Source organism: Hyperolius riggenbachi, chromosome 7 (genome assembly GCF_040937935.1).
Source record: "Hyperolius riggenbachi isolate aHypRig1 chromosome 7, aHypRig1.pri, whole genome shotgun sequence".
Taxonomy (NCBI): Eukaryota; Metazoa; Chordata; class Amphibia; order Anura; family Hyperoliidae; genus Hyperolius; species Hyperolius riggenbachi.
The window spans coordinates 184,911,290-184,932,433 of record NC_090652.1 but is presented as its reverse complement, the minus strand read 5'-3'; the positions used below and the strand labels follow the sequence as shown (position 1 = coordinate 184,932,433).

The window sequence follows — 21,144 nt, the reverse complement described above, 5'->3', positions numbered from 1 at the left end:
AGTATACCCCCCAAGCATTACAAAAGGTTGCCTCTTCCTGAGAAGAATTTTCCTCTCTATAGGCCAAGAATATATTTTTCCCTTTACCGGGATCAGCGATCTTAAAAATAGAAGCAGCACCTATAGGTACTTCAGGGAGTTTAGTAATCACTGGAACCAAAGATGGAGGAGAAGGGGGTGGAGTTGCTGACTTTAATACAGACAAAAAGGGAGGGATAACAGGCCGAGGTTCCAAGACGGTGGATTTCAACTGTGACGGCCCATCATCAGAGGCCTCCTCCTCGCCATTCTCTTCCAAAATTTTTTCCATCTCCTTTAGTACTTCCTTATCCACGTTGGCCCATGCTTCAGGACACTGCAAATATGGATGACCCATTTTTAAACAGATACTGCATCTAATATCTTTGCAGTCTTTTGCTAACTGTCCCAAAGCATGGCAACGTGAACACTTCTGTTCTTTACAAGATATACTATAATGGCTGCAAGAACAACATTTATGACACGCATGAGGCTGAGGGCGATAATGGATCATCACTTAGTCCTTCCCAATGAAAACAACAGAGTAACCAGCCAGCTCAGGGTGACCCAAACTACTAGGAATGTATAGGGGGATAAAAGGAACCAAAAAGCCCTCCTACTAAAAAAGCAAAGCTTGGTGTAATTGCCTTCTTAAAACAGAAGGAAATTTGCAATAATTCAGTTATAAATGAACATTTGTGGTTACCCACAATGCACACCTACTAAATATGCAAATTTTTCCTTTTTGCCCTTGGTAAGCCAAGCAAGCATCCAGAACCGCTGGTTTATAGCAAGCCTATAGCTTTAAGTTTTACACAGCCATATCAAACCCACATGTAGACAGCCTGTTTCGGACTTTTGGTCCTCATCAGTACATGGTAGGGATTGATAAGGCTGTATGAAATAGGGCTTGGTCGAGTACAACAGAGTAACCAAGCAAGCTCAGGGTGACCCAAGCTACTAGGAATGTATAGGGGGATAAAAGGAACCAAAAAGCCCTCCTACTAAAAAAGCAAAGCTTGGTGTAATTGCCTTCTTAAAACAGAAGGAAATTTGCAATAATTCAGTTATAAATGAACATTTGTGGTTACCCACAATGCACACCTACTAAATATGCAAATTATCCCTTTTTGCCCTTGGTAAGCCAAGCAAGCATCCAGAACCGCTGGTTTATAGCAAGCCTATAGCTTTAAGTTTTACACAGCCATATCAAACCCACATGTAGACAGCCTGTTTCGGACTTGTGGTCCTCATCAGTACATGGTAGGGATTGATAAGGCTGTATGAAATAGGGCTTGGTCGAGTACAACAGAGTAACCAAGCAAGCTCAGGGTGACCCAAACTACTAGGAATGTATAGGGGGATAAAAGGAACCAAAAAGCCCTCCTACTAAAAAAGCAAAGCTTGGTGTAATTGCCTTCTTAAAACAGAAGGAAATTTGCAATAATTCAGTTATAAATGAACATTTGTGGTTACCCACAATGCACACCTACTAAATATGCAAATTATCCCTTTTTGCCCTTGGTAAGCCAAGCAAGCATCCAGAACCGCTGGTTTATAGCAAGCCTATAGCTTTAAGTTTTACACAGCCATATCAAACCCACATGTAGACAGCCTGTTTCGGACTTTTGAAAACAAAAGTAGGGATGTGCTTGACCACATTCCCTACTCTGCCCAGTCTCACCATCCGCTCCCAACCTCCCCCCCAGATCCCAAACTCATCCATCACCTTTTTAGGCTCATAATTTTTGATCCAAACCATAGGATCATACACAAGGATGGACTGATTCGGGACCACGATTGTTACCTTTTTGTCCAACGACCGCCCGGTCATGGTCTGGGGAGACAAACTATACCATTCGTCACTTGTTTTTCAAGTTTTTTCATATTTCTCCCAGAAAGTGTCCAGACCGGTCAGGGACAAAAAACTGACAACGAAAAATGAGGGTGAATTCTCAGGAGCTAAGATAGTGTAAAAATTCATGGCCTTGAAACCCATTTTCAGCAGCAATTGGATAAAGGTCTTACACGTATATGTCACACCATCTCCCTTGCAACAACTCACTCTTACCAAATTTCTTCTGCTACCTGCAGACTAACCCACCTCATCATAAACAGACTGTTTGAACACATTATTGTTCACATTCTTTTTCAACGTATTTGCGTATGACATATTTTTCCCTTCGTCTTTAACAATTTCTGCACCAGACACCTCCTGCTGCCTGGGCACAGACACAACATCAGCAACTTCCTTGCTTTCCCTCACCTCCCCCTCCTTCTGCATATCTTCATTATTCCCCACCCCAGCCATACCACTCTCTACCCTCCTCTTTCCAGCCTGAGTTCCCACTCTAGAAAAAACATTCATTACCTGGTCAATTGGTCAATCCTGCCAATTTTTTCCTTCATAGAATCCTGAGCAGCATCAGATGATGCTGCCTTTGCTTCAGGATCCACACAAGTCATTTCCACTGACTCCTTGATTCATGCCACAGGGAAACCCAGCCGACTTGCCATGTATACCAGGTCCTTGTGGCATGCTAACCGCCACTCCCCCACCACACACTGCCGCCTCATCCTTTTTCCCTTTGTAGGCATTCGTTCCTGCTTTTGGATTACCGGAAGTGACGTCAGAACCGGCATTAGCATCACTTCCGGTTTACAGAGCACACTTTGCCACATTCCCCGTTTTGTTCTGGTCAAAGGGAGAGCCCTGCACCCCGGATTCATCATTGCAGAAGCTCTCCCTACATCAGCAATAGACTGGGGTGCTTCTCTTCCCCCAAAACAGCTGCCGCCGCTCATAACATTAGGCCCCGCCCCACGCCGAATACAGGGCCCATCGCCATCTTGCTTGAGGGCAAATTTTGCCCATGTGCAACAAAGGAAGAGACACCAGCACCCCTCTGACTCTGTATTATATTACTACTGGCCCCACTCAACATCTGCATATTTGACATTCCAGACATAGTACTCTTGTTATCTGAAAAAAGACTCACAAGGGGACTACAAACAGGGGAAAAAACAGACAGGGTGGGGATTTGAAACATTAGGCAATTTTAACATTAGGATTTTTGCATAACATTAGGAAAAGAGGAAGGGGATTGTGGAAACATCACATTATGCTGCAAGAAAAAACTATTCATATTATTTGCATATCCTGGATACTGCAAACCTGAATGCATATTGGGATAAATCCTATACTGATTTCCAGGCAAAACTTGCATCTGCCCTGCAAATTGTTGCATTTCAACTCCAGCCTGCATTGGATAATTATGGTTCCAGATCTGCTGCATGTGCACTGGATTCATTCCTGCAGATACATTCAACACCTCTGGCTGGCTCTACGAAACAGTATGTACTGTATATCCAGATTTTCCACTTTCTCTTTCACTTTTTCCTGTTGATCTCTTTATGTTATCCAACTTCAGAGTACTCATCATGTCTGCATTCACTTCCACCCTTGAGACACCATTGGAAACACCATTATCCATTTGCATAAACCTCTGCTTGTTTTGCAAGCCTTCTGAAAACATTCCTTCACTTTGCTTTAATTCTCCCAACAGCTTTCCTTGCTCTTTTATCTGCTTCTGCAGCTTCACCAAATCTGGATTCGTTTGCAAAAAAACTTGACTTCCATGAACAACCATATTTGTTCATTCTCTTTTTAGGTTCAAAACACAAAGCATCATACTTTTCCTGTGTTTTTTTTTTTTTTTACTTTCTGATGCCACTCCACAGTATTATTCACAGTTTCACTTACAAAGGAACCATCGCCACTAGAATTATGAACCTCCATCTTGGAGGACAGGGAAGTCCTGCTTCAACAACTAAGGCCCCCCTAGAGCCCTAGCCCTGGGGAGCCCAGACACAAACCGAAGTCCTGTTCCCTTACTCACATACAAAGTCTGCCTTGACAAGGTCCTAGGTAGGGGTGCTCATCCGGATTCCGGATATCCAGTTAACCTGGATATCCAAACTTTTTTCAGCTATCCGACCGGATTCGGATTCCGGATACCTGGGCCCAAATCCAGATAGCTATCTGGGGATAGTTGGCTGGGCTATGCGGATATCCGTGGATACCACGGATATCTGGAAAATATCCGACCATTGAAATATGGTAAGAGGTCCAGGACGTCATTAAGCCAATCAGAGGGTTTCCAACAAAAGCCCCAGCAACCAATCACAGAGGGGAACCGTAGCCAGCCCCACCTGACCTCATTGAGCCAATCAGAGGGCTCTCAGCCTAAACCCTGGCACCCAATCACAGAAAGGAACAGCCCCCCTGTATAATAATGAGGGCTGCCATGATGACAAATAGCATCCCTTGCTTGTGAATGCTCACTGAGAGACATGCTCCAGTGCTGCTGGCCTAGCAAGTGTTTACACAGTGATAAAGCTGTTCAGTGATTAACCCCTTCACTATCACTACACTATTGTTAAATCGTTAATTTGCTTGATTTCATTGTGTGACAGACAGTCAGTGTGTGTGCTGTGCTGCAGGCTTCAGGCAGCTGCTATGGGTCTGTGTGTGTGCTGTGCACAGACCAGGCCAGCTGCTGCCTGCTGGCCAGCTATTAGCCTTAGCTAGCTACAGTATAGGTTAGGTTAGGGATTAGGGAATAGCATTATCCAGGGATTTTATCTGATTGCCATCTGGAGTCGGGAAGGAACTTTTCCCTTTGGGAGCTAATTGTACCATGCCTTGTAACGGTTTTTTCGCCTTCCTCTGGATCAACAGGGATATGTGAGGGAGCAGGCTGGTGTTGTACTTTATACTGGTTGAACTCGATGGACGTATGTCTTTTTTCAACCAAAATAACTATGTAACTATGTAACTATTACTGTGTAATTGTGTAGTTAATACTTTAGTAGTGCAGTCAGTGTGCTAGTAGTTATTAGAGTGGTAGTACTACTGTGTTAGCTTACTACAGAACTGCTATGCTGCTGAGCAGTGCCAGTGTGACAGTTAGTGTCCTTTCATCTGCTATCTGACTGTCACTCGGCACGTGGCACTTGGCACGTGGCCCTTGGCACTTTGCACTTGCTACTGCCTGCTGGCCAGCTATTAGCCTTAGCTAACTACAGTATAGGTTAGGTTAGGGAATAGCATTACTGTGTAATTGTGTAGTTAATACTGTAGTAGTGCAGTCAGTGTGCTAGTAGTTGTTAGAGTAGTAGTACTACTGTGTTAGCTTACTATAGAACTGCTGTGCTGCTGAGCAGTGCCAGTGTGACAGTTAGTGTCCTCTCCTCTGCTATCTGACTGTCACTTGGCACGTGGCACTTTGCACTTGGCACTGTGTAATTGTGTAGTTAATACTGTAGTAGTGAAGTCAGTGTGCTAGTAGTTGGTAGAGTAGTAGTACTACTGTGTTAGCTTACTACAGAACTGCTGTGCTGCTGAGCAGTGCCATTATGACAGTTAGTGTCCTCTCATCTGCTGTCTGACTGTCACTTGGCACGTGGCACTTGGCACGTGGCCCTTGACACTTTGCACTTGCTACTGCCTGCTGGCCAGCTATAGATTTAGCTAGCTACAGTATAGGTTATGTTAGGGATTAGGGAATAGCATGACTGTGTAATTGTGTAGTTAATACTGTAGTAATGAAGTCAATGTGCTAGTAATTGTTAGAGTAGTAGTACTACTGTGTTAGCTTACTACAGAACTGCTGTGCTGCTGAGCAATTCCAGTGTGACAGTTAGTGTCCTCTCCTCTGCTGTCTGACTGTCACTCGGCACGTGGCACTTGGAACATGGCCCTTGGCACGTGACACTTTGCACCTGGCACGTGGCACTTTGCACTTGGCACTTTGCACATGGCAGGTGGCACATGGCACTTGGCACATGCAAAGTGCCACGTGCAAAGTGCCAGGTGCAAAATCGTGCAAAGTGCAAAGTGCCACGTGCAAACACGTGCAAATCCATGCTAAGTACAAAGTGCCACGTGCAAACACGTACAAAGTGCAAAGTGCCACATGCAAACATGTGCAAAGTGCCACGTGCAAACCCATGCTAAGTAGAAAGTGCCATGTGCAAAGTGCCACGTGGCACTTTGAACTTTGCACGGGTTTGCATCTGGCACATTTTTGCACGTGGCACTTTGCATGTGTTTGCACGTGGCACTTTGCACTCTTCCCCAGTCCTTGCATCCTCAACTTTTGCACCAGACTTTTGTGTGGAACAGTGTTGAAGGCCTTTGCAAAGTCCAAGTATATCACATCTTCAGCATTCCCAATATCCACATTAGTGTTCACTACCTCATAAAAGCTGAACATGTTAGTCAAACAGGACCTTTCTTTAGTAAACCCATGTTGATGCTGAGAAATAAGATTATTTTCTACAATGAAGTCATGTATAGTATCTCAAATTGTTTGCATACAACTGATGTTAAGCTTGCAGGTCTATAATTTCCTAGATCTGATTTTTTGCCCTTATTAAATAATGGGAAAACGTGGGCTGTACGCCAATCCACTGGGACTCTGCCAGTTGAAAGAGAGTCACAAAAGATAAGATAAAGGGGTTTATCCATAACTGAACTTAATTCCCTTAGGACCCGAGGATGCATGCCATCCGGGCCGGGTGCCTTGTCTATTTTTAATTTATTTAGTCTTGCCTTCACTTCTGCGTTAAGTATTTAATATTACAATTGGAAGAATTAGACTCTTCTGCATCTGTAATTTGCAACAGTGATACTTCCCTTGTGAAAATAGAAGCAAAGAAAGCATTTAACCACTTGCCGACCACCCACAGCTGATGGGCGGCGGCAAGGGCTGGGCCCAAACGACTGCAATACGCCCATCGGCGGCGGGCGTGGTGATGCGGCGATCGCGTCATTCGTGACGCGATCAGCCGCCGGTGGCAGGCTCCGCCCCCTCGCACTGTAACCCGCCGGCCGTTCGGAAGCGCCGGCGGGTTACTAGCTACCGGATCGCCGCCATACAAGCGTATAAAACGCTTTGTAATGTATACAAAGCTTATTATACAGGCTGCGTCCTGCCCTGGTGGTCCCAGTGATCGAGGGACCACCAGGGCAGGCTGCAGCCACGCAGGTAAGCACCCAAGCACACTGATCTCCCCCCCTTCCCTCTGATCGCCCACAGCACCCCTCAGACCCCCCCTGCCCACCCCTCAGACCCCTGTTTGCACCCAATCACACCCCTAATCATCCATCAATCACTCCCTGTCACTATCTGTCAGCGCTATTTTTTTAACTAGTCCCTAAACTGCCCCCTGGGGGCTCCTGATCACCCCCCCACACTCTCAGATCCTCCCCAGCCCCCCCCCCCCCCTGTGTACTGTATACATCTATCCTCCCCTGTAATCACCTGTCAATCACCCGTCATTCACCCGTCAATCACCACCTGTCACTGCCACTTATCAGATCAGACCCTAACCAGCCTCTTACAGGCATCTGATCACCCCCCCACACCATCAGATCGCCCGCAGACCTACCCTCAGATCACCTCCAAAGTGCATTGTTTGCATCTGTTCTGACATCTAATCACCCACTGTCACAGCTACCCATCAGATCAGACCCCTATCTGCCCCTAGGGCACCCAATCACCCGCCCACACCCTCAGAACGACCTCAGACCCCCCCAGACCTCCCCCCCGTGTACTGTATACATCTATTCTCCCCTGTAATCACCTGTCAATCACCCGTGAATCACCCGTGAATCACCCGTCAATCACCTGTCACTGCCTCCCATCAGATCAGAACCTAACCTGCCTCTTACCGTCATCTGATCACCCTCCCACACCATCAGATCGCCCGCAGACCTACCCTCAGATCACCTCCAAAGTGCATTGTTTACATCTGTTCTGCCATCTAATCACCCACTGATCACCCATCAATCACCCCCTGTCACCACCTGTCACTGCTACCCATCAGATCAGACCCTTATCTGCCCCTAGGGCACCCAATCACCCACCCACACCCTCAGAACGACCTCAGACTCCCCCCCAGACCTCCTCGTGTACTGTATACATCTATTCTCCCCTGTAATTACCCGTCAATCACCTGTCAATCACCCCGTCAATCACCCGTCACTGCCTCCCATCAGATCAGAACCTAACCTGCCTCTTACGGGCATCTGATCACCCTCTCACACCATCAGATCGCCCGCAGACCTACCCTCAGATCACCTCCAAAGTGCATTGTTTACATCTGTTCTGCCATCTAATCACCCACTGATCACCCATCAATCACCCCCTGTCACCACCTGTCACTGCTACCCATCAGATCAGACCCTAATCTGCCCCTTGGGCACCCAATCACCCGCCCACACCCTCAGAACGCCCTCAGACCCCAGCCCTGATCACCTCGCCAGTGCATTGCTTGCATGCATTCCCCCTCTCTAATCACACCTTGAGACACCCATCAATCACCTCCTGTCACCACCTGTCACCCCCTAGCACATCTATCTATCAGATCAGGCCCTAATTTGCCCCGTGTGGGCTCCTGATCACTCGGCCAAACTCTCAGATCCCCCTCAGACCCCCTTCCGATCACCTCCCCAGTGCATTGATTGCATCTATTTTCCCCTCTATCCACCCCCTGAGACACCCATCAATCACCTCCTGTCACCCCCCTAGCACCCCCTATCCATCAGATCAGGCCCAATACAACCTGTCATCTAAGAGGCCACTCTGCTTATGACCGGTTCCACAAAATTCGCCCCCTTATAGACCACATGTCATCAAAATTTACAGATGCTTATACCCCTGAACAGTCATTTTGAGACATTTGGTTTCCAGACTACTCACGGTTTAGGGCCCCTAAAATGCCAGGGCAGTATAGGAACCCCACAAGTGACCCCATTTTAGAAAAAAGACACCCCAAAGTATTCTGTTAGGTGTATGACGAGTTCATAGAAGATTTTATTTTTTTGTCAAAAGTTAGCGGAAATTGGTTTTTATTGTTTTTTTCACAAAGTGTCATTTTCCACTAACTTGTGACAAAAACTGAATACCTTGGGGTGTCTTCTTTCTAAAATGGGGTCACTTGTGGAGTTCCTATACTGCCCTGGCATTTTAGGGGTCCTAAACCATGAGGAGTAGTCTAGAAAACAAATGCCTCAAAATCACCTGTGAATAGGACGTTGGGCCCCTTATGTCTTTTTTCAACCAAAATAACTATGTAACTATATGTAACTATGTAACTAGTGCACCTAGGCTGCAAAAAAGTGTCACACATGTGGTATCGCCATACTCAGGAGAAGTAGTATAATGTGTTTTGGGGTGTATTTTTACACATACCCATGCTGGGTGAAAGAAATCTCTCTGTATATGGACAATTGTGTGTAAAAAAAAATCAAAAATTTGTCATTTACAGAGATATTTCTCCCACCCAGCATGGGTATATGTAAAAATACACCACAAAACACATTATACTACTTCTTCTGAGTACGGCAGCACCACATGTGTGGCACTTTTTTTGCAGCCTAACTGCGCTAAGGGGCCTAAAGTCCAATGAGTACCTTTAGGATTTCACAGGTCATTTTGAGACATTTGGGTTCAAGACTACGCCTCACGGTTTAGGGCCCCTAAAATGCCAGGGCAGTATAGGAACACCACAAGCGACCCCATTTTAGAAAGAAGACACCCCAAGGTATTCCGTTAGGTGTATGACAAGGTCATAGAAGATTTTATTTTTTCTCACAAGTTAGCGGAAATTGATTTCTATTGTGTTTTTTTTTTCACAAAGTGTCAATTTCCGCTAACTTGTGAAAAAAAAAAAATCTTCTATGAACTCACCATACTCCTAACAGAATACCTTGGGGTGTCTTCTTTCTAAAATGGGGTCACTTGTGGGGTTCCTATACTGCCCTCGCATTTTAGGGGCCCTAAACCGTGAGGAGTAGTCTAGAAACCAAATGCCTCAAAATGACCTGTGAATAGGACGTCAGGCCCCTTAGCGCACCTAGGCTGCAAAAAAGTGTCACACATGTGGTATCGGCGTACTCAGGAGAAGTAGTATAATGTGTTTTGGGGTGTATTTTTACACATACCCATGCTGGGTGAAAGAAATCTCTCTGTAAATGGACAATTGTGTGTAAAAAAAATCAAAAATTTGTCATTTACAGAGATATTTCTCCCACCCAGCATGGGTATATGTAAAAATACACCACAAAACACATTATACTACTTCTTCTGAGTACGGCAGCACCACATGTGTGGCACTTTTTTGCAGCCTAACTGCGCTAAGGGGCCCAAAGTCCAATGAGTACCTTTAGGATTTCACAGGTCATTTTGAGACATTTGGGTTCAAGACTACGCCTCACGGTTTAGGGCCCCTAAAATGCCAGGGCAGTATAGGAACACCACAAGTGACCCCATTTTAGAAAGAAGACACCCCAAGGTATTCCGTTAGGTGTATGACAAGGTCATAGAAGATTTTATTTTTTCTCAAAAGTTAGCGGAAATTGATTTTTACTGTTTTTTTTTCACAAAGTGTCAATTTCCGCTAACTTGTGACAAAAAAAAAATCTTCTATGAACTCACCATACTCCTAACAGAATACCTTGGGGTGTCTTCTTTCTAAAGTGGGGTCACTTGTGGGGTTCCTATACTGCCCTCGCATTTTAGGGGCCCTAAACCGTGAGGAGTAGTCTAGAAACCAAATGCCTCAAAATGACCTGTGAATAGGACGTCAGGCCCCTTAGCGCACCTAGGCTGCAAAAAAGTGTCACACATGTGGTATCGGCGTACTCAGGAGAAGTAGTATAATGTGTTTTGGGGTGTATTTTTACACATACCCATGCTGGGTGAAAGAAATCTCTCTGTAAATGGACAATTGTGTGTAAAAAAAATCAAAAATTTGTCATTTACAGAGATATTTCTCCCACCCAGCATGGGTATATGTAAAAATACACCACAAAACACATTATACTACTTCTTCTGAGTACGGCAGCACCACATGTGTGGCACTTTTTTGCAGCCTAACTGCGCTAAGGGGCCCAAAGTCCAATGAGTACCTTTAGGATTTCACAGGTCATTTTGAGACATTTGGGTTCAAGACTACGCCTCACGGTTTAGGGCCCCTAAAATGCCAGGGCAGTATAGGAACACCACAAGTGACCCCATTTTAGAAAGAAGACACCCCAAGGTATTCCGTTAGGTGTATGACAAGGTCATAGAAGATTTTATTTTTTCTCAAAAGTTAGCGGAAATTGATTTTTACTGTTTTTTTTTCACAAAGTGTCAATTTCCGCTAACTTGTGACAAAAAAAAAATCTTCTATGAACTCACCATACTCCTAACAGAATACCTTGGGGTGTCTTCTTTCTAAAGTGGGGTCACTTGTGGGGTTCCTATACTGCCCTGGCATTTTAGGGGCCCTAAACCGTGAGGAGTAGTCTAGAAATAAAATGCCTCAAAATGACCTGTGAATAGGACGTCAGGCCCCTTAGCGCACCCAGGCTGCAAAAAAGTGTCACACATGTGGTATCGGCGTACTCAGAAGAAGTAGTATAATGTGTTTTGGGGTGTATTTTTACACATACCCATGCTGAGTGGGAGAAATCTCTCTGTAAATGGACAATTGTGTGTAAAAAAATCAAAACATTGTCATTTACAGAGATATTTCTCCCACTCAGCATGAGTATGTGTAAAAATACACCACAAAACACATTATACTACTTCTCCTGAGTACGCCGATACCACATGTGTGGCACTTTTGTGCACCCTAACTGCGCTAAGGGGCCCAAAGTCCAATGAGTACCATTAGGATTTCACAGGTCATTTTGAGATATTTCTCCCACCCAGCATGGGTATGTGTAAAAATACACCCCAAAACACATTATACTACTTCTTCTGAGTACGGCAGCACCACATGTGTGGCACTTTTTTGCAGCCTAACTGCGCTAAGGGGCCCAAAGTCCAATGAGTACCTTTAGGATTTCACAGGTCATTTTGAGACATTTGGGTTCAAGACTACGCCTCACGGTTTAGGGCCCCTAAAATGCCAGGGCAGTATAGGAACACCACAAGTGACCCCATTTTAGAAAGAAGACACCCCAAGGTATTCCGTTAGGTGTATGACAAGGTCATAGAAGATTTTATTTTTTCTCAAAAGTTAGCGGAAATTGATTTTTACTGTTTTTTTTTCACAAAGTGTCAATTTCCGCTAACTTGTGACAAAAAAAAAATCTTCTATGAACTCACCATACTCCTAACAGAATACCTTGGGGTGTCTTCTTTCTAAAGTGGGGTCACTTGTGGGGTTCCTATACTGCCCTGGCATTTTAGGGGCCCTAAACCGTGAGGAGTAGTCTAGAAATAAAATGCCTCAAAATGACCTGTGAATAGGACGTCAGGCCCCTTAGCGCACCCAGGCTGCAAAAAAGTGTCACACATGTGGTATCGGCGTACTCAGAAGAAGTAGTATAATGTGTTTTGGGGTGTATTTTTACACATACCCATGCTGAGTGGGAGAAATCTCTCTGTAAATGGACAATTGTGTGTAAAAAAATCAAAACATTGTCATTTACAGAGATATTTCTCCCACTCAGCATGAGTATGTGTAAAAATACACCACAAAACACATTATACTACTTCTCCTGAGTACGCCGATACCACATGTGTGGCACTTTTGTGCACCCTAACTGCGCTAAGGGGCCCAAAGTCCAATGAGTACCATTAGGATTTCACAGGTCATTTTGAGATATTTCTCCCACCCAGCATGGGTATGTGTAAAAATACACCCCAAAACACATTATACTACTTCTCCTGAGTATGGCAATACCACATGTGTGGCATTTTTTTGCAGCCTAACTGCGCTAAGGGGCCAAAAGTCCAATGAGCACCTTTAGGCTTTACAGGGGTGCTTACAATTAGGCACCCCCCAAAATGCCAGGACAGTAAACACACCCCACAAATGACCTAATTTTGGAAAGTAGACACTTCAAGGTATTCAGAGAGGAGCATAGTGAGTCCATGGCAGATTTCATTTTTTTTTTGTCGCAAGTTAGCAGAAATTGAAACTTTTTTTTTTTGTCACAAAGTGTCATTTTCCGCTAACTTGTGACAAAAAATAAAATCTTCTATGAACTCACCATGCCTCTCAGTGAATACTTTGGGATGTCTTCTGAATATAATAAAAACTAAAATTCGCAGCTGCAATCAAATAGCACCAAAAGAAAGCTGTATTCGTGACAAGAAAAGGAGGTAAAATTCATTTAGATAGTAGGTTGTATGACCGAGCAATAAACCGTGAAAGCTGCAGTGGTCTGAATGGAGAAAAAGGCTCTGGTCCTTAAAGAGAATCTGTATTGTTAAAATCGCACAAAAGTAAACATACCAGTGCGTTAGGGGACATCTCCTATTACCCTCTGTCACAATTTCGCCGCTCCTCGCCGCATTAAAAGTGGTTAAAAACAGTTTTAAAAAGTTTGTTTATAAACAAACAAAATGGCCACCAAAACAGGAAGTAGGTTGATGTACAGTATGTCCACACATAGAAAATACATTCATACACAAGCAGGCTGTATACACTCTTCCTTTTGAATCTCAAGAGATCATTTGTGTGTTTCTTTCCCCCTGCAGCTATCTTCCACTGAAGTGTCAGGCTGTTTCTTCCTGCAGAGTGCAGACAGCTCTGCCTGTATGTAATTCCTCAGTATGTGAAAGCCCAGCTAGCTCAGAGGAGGATTTATCCAGCTTGTAAAAGATAATAGAGCAGAGAGAAGCTGCACTAAACTAAATAACACACAGCAGTGTGCAGAGAGGGGCCTGGAGGGGGGAGATGCATCACAGAACCACAACACTGAAGAACTTGTCAGCCTTCTAGACACAAACTGACAAGTCTGACAAGAGAGAGATAAGTTGATTTATTACAGAGATGGTGATAGTAGAACGTGCTGCAGTAAGCCAGAACACATTAGAATAGCTTTTGGAACTTGTAGGATGATAAAAAACAGGATGCAATTTTTGTTACGGAGTCTCTTTAAGGGGCAAAAAGACTGTGGTCCTCAAGTGGTTAATAACTCTGCCTTACCTTGGTCACCCACCATTGAGTTCCCACCCTCATCCTTTAGGAGTCCAATACAGTCAACCTTTTTTTTTCTAGAGTTGATGTACTTGTAAAACGTATTTGGGTTAGATTTGATATCCCTAGCAATTTGATCTTCAGCTTCAATCTTTGCAAGCCTAATTTTTTTTTATTGCACTCCTTATAATTGCTTAATGCAGCCTCGGTCCCCTCCGGTTTTAGGACCTTATAGGCATTCTTTTTTCCCTTCATTTTATCTCTAACCTTTCTATTCATCCATAGAGGCCTTTTTTATTCCTAGACATTTTGTTTCCATATGGGGTATACATACTACAATATTGATTGAGAATAAGTTTAAAAGCTTTCTATTTCCCTTCAGTGTCCTCCCATTTCCCTTCAGTGTCCTCCCTATTATGGAAGGCAAGTCTGCCATTGTGAGTGACCACGGGTAATGGCCGGGGAATCAGGGTTCTATTCCGGTCTGGAGTGGGAGCCTGAGAACTGGCTACCATCACCGCACATCCAAGTAAGGACCCATTAGCTGTATAAGTAATGTACCTGCCCTGACCGTGCTTTGCAGACCAGGCATCTGTGGTCAGATGGACCCTTGACCCAGTGCTGTGTGCCAGAGATGACACCACCACTGCCTTTAACAAAAATGTGTTATGGAGGGCAAGTCTGCCATTCATTCAACTGTGTGAAACTTTAGATGGTACTTTCTCAGTAGCATGGTGACCACAGGTAATGGCCGGGGAATCCAGGTTCGATTCCGGCCTGGAGTGAAAGCCTAAGAAATGGCTAACACCACCACACATCCAAGGACGGCAGCAGGCACGCTGTGGGCAAAGGAGCAGGAATGGCTACCACAAATCCAAGGAAGGCAGCAGGCATGGCATGCACGTACCGAGGTAGTGACCAAAAATAACAATACAGGAGGACTTTTGAGGCCCTGCTGTATATGACACTGATAGACTTTACTACCTTAAACGAGATTCTGTTATGAAGGGCAAGTCTGCCATCCATTCAAGTGAAAGGTATGCACTGACTGCCAGGTATAATAAAATGTGCAGTCAAAGATGCAGTGAAAGGTATGCAGTGACTGCAAACAGCTGTTTGTGCAGTGACGGCCGTGCTGGATTGGTGCGCACCATGATGAGAGTGCAGGAGATGGCGGCTTTCCAGCCCATGTAGTCAGGCTGAGGTAGCTGAATGACAGAACAGTGACTGTCCAGCTGATCAAATTTGGTCTGTCCACAATGAAGCAATGACCTTATTATCTTTGGTGTGCCACCCCCCGAGACACTCATATAGCCGGCGGTCAATGCTTCATTGTGATACGCAAGCCCCTTCACCACAACAAGATAATGAGCACGAAGGGTAATTGGTACATGTGCATGCCTTTTGTTTTGTTGTTGCAGCTGCAGTGCAGCCAGAAAAATTAGGCAGGCATGTACAAGCACCAGAAAAATTACTATAGCGGCCGCTGCTAGCAGCGGCCTTAAAAATTCAGAAATCCGCCTGGAGTCCTGGACCCTGTTGGTGGTGGCGGAGAAGGCAGTCAAGCGGCCTATGGGCAGCCAGTCACACGGCGTGCAGGCAGAGATGCTGTGTGTGGGGACTGACTTAGTCTTTGGGCGGGCAGTAGCCCTCCGGGATCCATGCCTCATTCATTTTGATAAAACTTAGGCGACTTCTCTTCTCAGTGACATTGCCTCCAGCTGCACTGAAGGTCCTTTCTGACTGGACGCTTGGGGCAGGGCAAGACAGAAGTTGGATGGCAAATTGCGACAGCTCTGGCTACAGGTCAAGCCTGCGCACCCAGTAGTCCAAGGGTTCATCGCTGCTCACAGTTTCTACATCCACACTTAAGGCCAGGTAGTCGGCTACCTGCCGGTCGAGGCGTTGGTGGAGGGTGGATCCGGAAGCGCTAAGGCGAGGCATTGGACTAAAGAATGTCCGCATGTCCAACATCACCATGAGATCGCTGGAGCGTCCTGTCCTTGCCTGCGTGGACATGGGAGGAGGATTACTGCCAGTGGTACCTTTATTGCATTGTCCTGTCACATCACCCTTAAAAGCATTGTAAAGCATCATTGACAGCTTGTTCTGCAAGTGCTGCATCCTTTCCGCCTTGTGTTGAGTTGGTAACATGTCCGCCACTTTGTGCCTATACCGAGGGTCTAGTAGCATGGCCAACCAGTACAGCTCATTCCCCTTGAGTTTTTTATACGGGGGTCCCTCAACAGGCTGGACAGCATGAAATATGCCATTTGCACAAAGTTGGATCCAGACGTACTATACATCTCCTCTTGCTCTTCCTCATTGACGTCAGGTAAGTCCTCCTCCCCTCAGCTACGAACAATACCACGGGAACGTCGAGCAGCACAAGCCCCCTGCGATGCCTGCTACTGTTGTTCTTCTGCCGCTGCCTCCTCCAAAGAAACACTTTCCGCAGGTGTTTAGGAAACATCTGGTTCTGATGAAAATTGCTCCCACAACTGTTCCTCCCATAACTGTTCCTGTTCACGCTCCTCCACAGCTTGATCCACCACTCTACACATGGCATGCTCCAGGAAGTAAGCGTACGGGATCAAGTTGCTGATGGTACCTTCACTGTGACTCACCAGGTTGGTCACCTCCTCAAATGGCCACATGAGCCTGCATGCATTTCGCATGAGTGTCCAGTTATTGGGCCAGAACATCCCCATCTCCCCAGATTGTGTTCTTTTACTGTATTTGTAGAGGTACTGGGTGACCGCTTTCTCCTGTACTAGCAGGAGAGAGAACATAAGGAGGGTCGAATTCCAGCGAGTCGAGCTATCGCAAATGAGGCGTCTCACCGGCAACTTGTTTCTCCGCTGAATATCTGCAAAGTGTGCCATGGCCGTGTAAGACCACCTGAAATGTCCACACAACTTCCTGGCCTGCTTCAGGACGCCCTCTAAGGCTGGGTACTCTGACACAAATCTTTGAAAGACTAGATTGAGCACATGTGCCATGCAGGGTACATGTATCAGCTTTCCCAAATTCAAAGCAGACATGAGATTGCTGCCGTTGTCACACACCACGTTGCCAATCTCCAGCTGGTGCGGGGTCAGCCACGGATCCACCTGTTTGTTAAGAGCAGCCAGAAGAGCTGCTCCAGTGTGACTCTCCTCTTTGAGGCAAGACATGTCTAAGATGACGTGACACCGTCGTACCTGGCATGCAGCATAGGCCCTGGGGAGATGGGGCTGTGTAGCTGGAGAGGAGATCGCAGACCCAGTAGAGTTGAACTGCCACTCAGCCAAGGAGGAGGAGGATGACAACAGCGAAGAGGATGTAGCAGGAGGAGTAGGAGGAGAAGGAGAGGAGATGGCAGGAGGCCTGCCGGCAAGCCGTGGAGGTGTCACAAGTTATTCCGCTGTACAGCCACGTACTCCCTGCTTGTCAGCGGTCATCATGTTGACCCAATGGGCTGTGTAAGTAATGAACCTGCCCTGACCGTGCTTGGCAGACCAGGCATCCGTGGTCAGATGGACCCTTGACCCAACGCTGTGCGCCAGAGATGACACCACTTGTCTCTCAACTTCACGGTACAGTTTGGGTATCACCTTTTTAAAGAAATAATTGCAGCCTGGTATCTTCCACTGCGGTGTCCCAAATGGCCACACATTTACGGAAGGCCTCAGTGTCCACCAGCTGGCATGGTAACAGCTGGCGAGCTAACAGTTCCGCCAAAAATTGCCTTCTTCCGCTCAAAGATTTCCTTCACGGACACCTGGCTGCTATGGGAATAGGAGCAGGAACCGTTTAAGTGGAGAGGCAGAGTGGATGAGGGTGGCTGTGAAGGTGCAACGGAAAAGGCGACTGAAGATGCTGCACCTGAAGGAGGAAGAGGAGAAAGAGGGTGGCTTTTCTTTTGTGTGCTGCTTTTGCTCAGGTGGTCTTCCCATTGCAGTTTGTGCCTTTTCTGCATGTGCTTTCGTAAGGCAGTTGTGCTCAATTTTTGGAGGCAGAGAGAACAGATGACATTGCTGTGATCTATGGCAGACACACTAAAAATTTTCCAAGCCGCTGAGCCCCCCTGGGGTGATGGCACTATGATGGCTTCAGCAGCTGACATTGAAGGTCATGTTGGCTGGCGCCGGACACTGCCACCAGCTGTTTCTGACGACGAGCTCCACCTGCTTCTTCAGCAACTCGTCTCCTCCTACTCCTCTCTGGCTCCACCTCTGAACTGTCCCCTTGGTCATCTGGTCTCTTAGGATTCCACGTGGTATCCATATCATCGTCATCATCATAATCATCCTACCCAGCTTCGCTTGCCTCAGACACCTCCAAAACTGCATCAACAGCAGGTACCTTATCCTCCTCCTCACACGTTACGTCCATAGTGTAGCCACCTAACTCAGACATATGAGGTGGTGTAACTTGTTTAGCGCCTTCATCTGGTTGTAACAATAATGGCTGTAAATCAGTTAATTCCACACCAATTAAATCCTGTGAAGTATCAAATGCAGTGGATGTGGTGCTTGTAGTAGCGCTGGTGGCTGTGGAAGATGAGGTGTTCTGTGTTAAATAGTCAACCACATTCCTGACAATCTTGGGAGTTGATGGGACCTCGCACAGACCTGCCGGGTGGCCTTCCGCTGGGTCTGCCTCTACCTTTGCCTCTACCTGTTTAGTCCATTTTGTCCATATCAGGGGGGAATGAAGTTAAAGGTATGCACTGACTTGACTAATCCAATGTGCAGTCACACAGGTGCAGTTAACAGGTATGCACGGAGTGGTATATCACACTGCGTGCACTCACATAAGTAGGTGGGTGCACTGTGAACAACAGGTAGGTATATGCAGTGATGGGTATTACAATGTGCACCTGTCACACACAGACAGGTACCGGACAGGCACAGTGACACTGCATACGGTCATGTAGGTAGGTGGGAGCACTGTGAACAACAGGTACGGTATATGCAGTGATGGGTATTACAATGTGCACCTGTCACACACAGACAGGTACCGGACAGGCACAGTGACACTGCGTGCGCTCACGTAGGTGGGTGGGTGCACTGAAGTGAACAACAGTAGGTAGGTATATGCAGTGATGGGTATTACAATGTGCACCTGTCACACACAGACAGGTACCGGGCAAGCACAGTGACACTGCGCGCGCTCAGCTCACATAGGTAGGTCGGTGCACTGAAGTGAACAACAGCAGGTAGGTATATGCAGTGATGGGTATTACAGTGTGCACCTGTCACACACAGACAGGTACCAGGCAGGCACAGTGAAACTGCGTGCACTAAGCTCACATAGGTAGGTGGGTGCCCTGAAGTGAACAACAGCAGGTAGGTATATGCAGTGATGGGTATTACAATATACACCTGTCACACACAAACATGTACTGGACAGGCAGGTAGGTGGGTGCACTGTGAACAGCAAGTAGGTATATGCAGTGATGGGTATTACAATGTGCACCTGTCACACACACACACAGGTACCGGACAGGCACAGTGACACTGCATGCGCTCAGCTCACGTAGGTGGGTGGGTGCACTGTGAACAACAGGTAGGTATATGCAGTAATGGTTATTACAATGTGCACCTGTGACCAGGGCCGGCCTTAGGTTTCACAGCGCCCTGAGCTCTAGTTAGCGCAAGCAGTGTCACTGTGCCTGTCCGGTACCTGTGTGTGTGTGACAGGTGCATCTGTTTTTCCCAGTGCACACACCTACCTACGTGAGTGCACGCAATGTCACTGTGCCTTTCCGGTAACTGTCTGTGTGTGACAGGTGCACATTGTAATACCCATCACTGAATATACCTACCTGTTGATCCCTTCAGTGCACCCACCTACCTACGTGAGCGCACCCAGTGTCACTGTGTCTGTCCGGTACCTGTGTGTGTGTGTGACAGGTGCACATTTGTAATACCAGTCATTGCATAATTGTTCACAGTACCTGTGTGACCGCACGCTGTGTAATATACCACTCTAAGCATACTTGTTAACTGCACCTGTGTGACAGCTGCACATTGTAATGTAATACCAGTCACTGCATACCTTTCACTGCATCTGTGACTGCACATTGTATTATACCTGGCAGTCAGTGCATACCTTTCACTTGAATGGATGGTAGACTTGCCCTCCATAACAGATTCTCGTTAAAGGATTTAAAATTGATTTGTCTCATATACAGCAGGGCCTCGAAAGTCCTCCTGTATTGTTATTTTTTTGTCACTACCTCGCAACTTGCATGCCGTGCCTGCCGCCTTCCTTGGATGTGTGGTGGTTGCCATTTCTCAGGCTCCAACTCCGGAGTGGAGTCGAACCCTGACTCCCCACCCATACGTTTTCTTTAACAATGGTAGAGAAATAACCATCGACAGTATGAGCAGCGATGGACTCCTGGGTGCGCAGGCTTGGCCTGTGGCCATAACTGTCACAATTTGCCATCCAACTTCTGTCTTGCTCTGCCTCAAGCGTCCTGTCAGAAAAGACCTTCAGCGCAGCTGGAGGCATTGTCACTGAGAAGAGAAGTTGCCTAAGTCACAAAAGTGTTCAGTACCTCACCTTTATCAAAATGAATGAGGCATGGATCCCGGAGGGCTACTGCCCACCCGAAGACTAAGTCAGTCCCCACACACAGCATCTCTGCCTGCACGACCGTGTGACTGCCTGCCTCAAGACTAAGTCGGTCCCCACACAGCATCTCTGCCTGCAGGACGCTTGACTGCCTTCTCCGCCACCACCAACAGGGTCCAGGACTCCAGCCAGATTCCTGAATTTTTAAGGCCGCTATAGTAATTTTTCTGGTGCGTGTACATGCCTACCTAATTTTTCTGGCTGCACTGCAGCTGCAACAACAAAACAAAAGGCATGTACATGTGCCAATTCCCCTTTGTGATCGTTACCTTGCCGCGGTGAAGGGGCTTGCGTATCACAATGAAGCAATGACTGCCGGCTATATGAGTGTCTCGAGGGGGGGCACACCCAAGATAATAAAGGTTGTTGCTTCATTGTGGACAGACCAAATTCAATCAGCTGGACAGTCACTGTTGTTCTATCATTGAGCTACCACAACCCAGCAACCATGAGTGCTTGAAAACTGCCACTGCCACTGTCACTACACAAACATCTGTTTGCGGTGCGTTA

At 46.4% G+C, this 21,144-nt stretch overlaps 1 protein-coding gene across 2 annotated transcripts in view; it reads left to right on the top strand.

The window, feature by feature from the left end:
- The window catches only part of LOC137525730 (gamma-crystallin B-like), a 309,444-nt gene that overhangs the window by 159,015 nt on the left and 129,285 nt on the right, over window positions 1-21,144 (top strand). The window contains exon 1 of one of the 2 annotated variants that reach the window (XM_068246912.1): window positions 3,233-3,372. The exons of the other annotated variant lie outside the window; for it this stretch is intronic. Coding sequence (XP_068103013.1) covers window positions 3,313-3,372 — 60 coding nt within the window. The 5' untranslated portion in view covers window positions 3,233-3,312. Of the gene's footprint in view, window positions 1-3,232; window positions 3,373-21,144 lie in introns of those variants that run through there. 2 annotated transcript variants of the gene reach the window in all.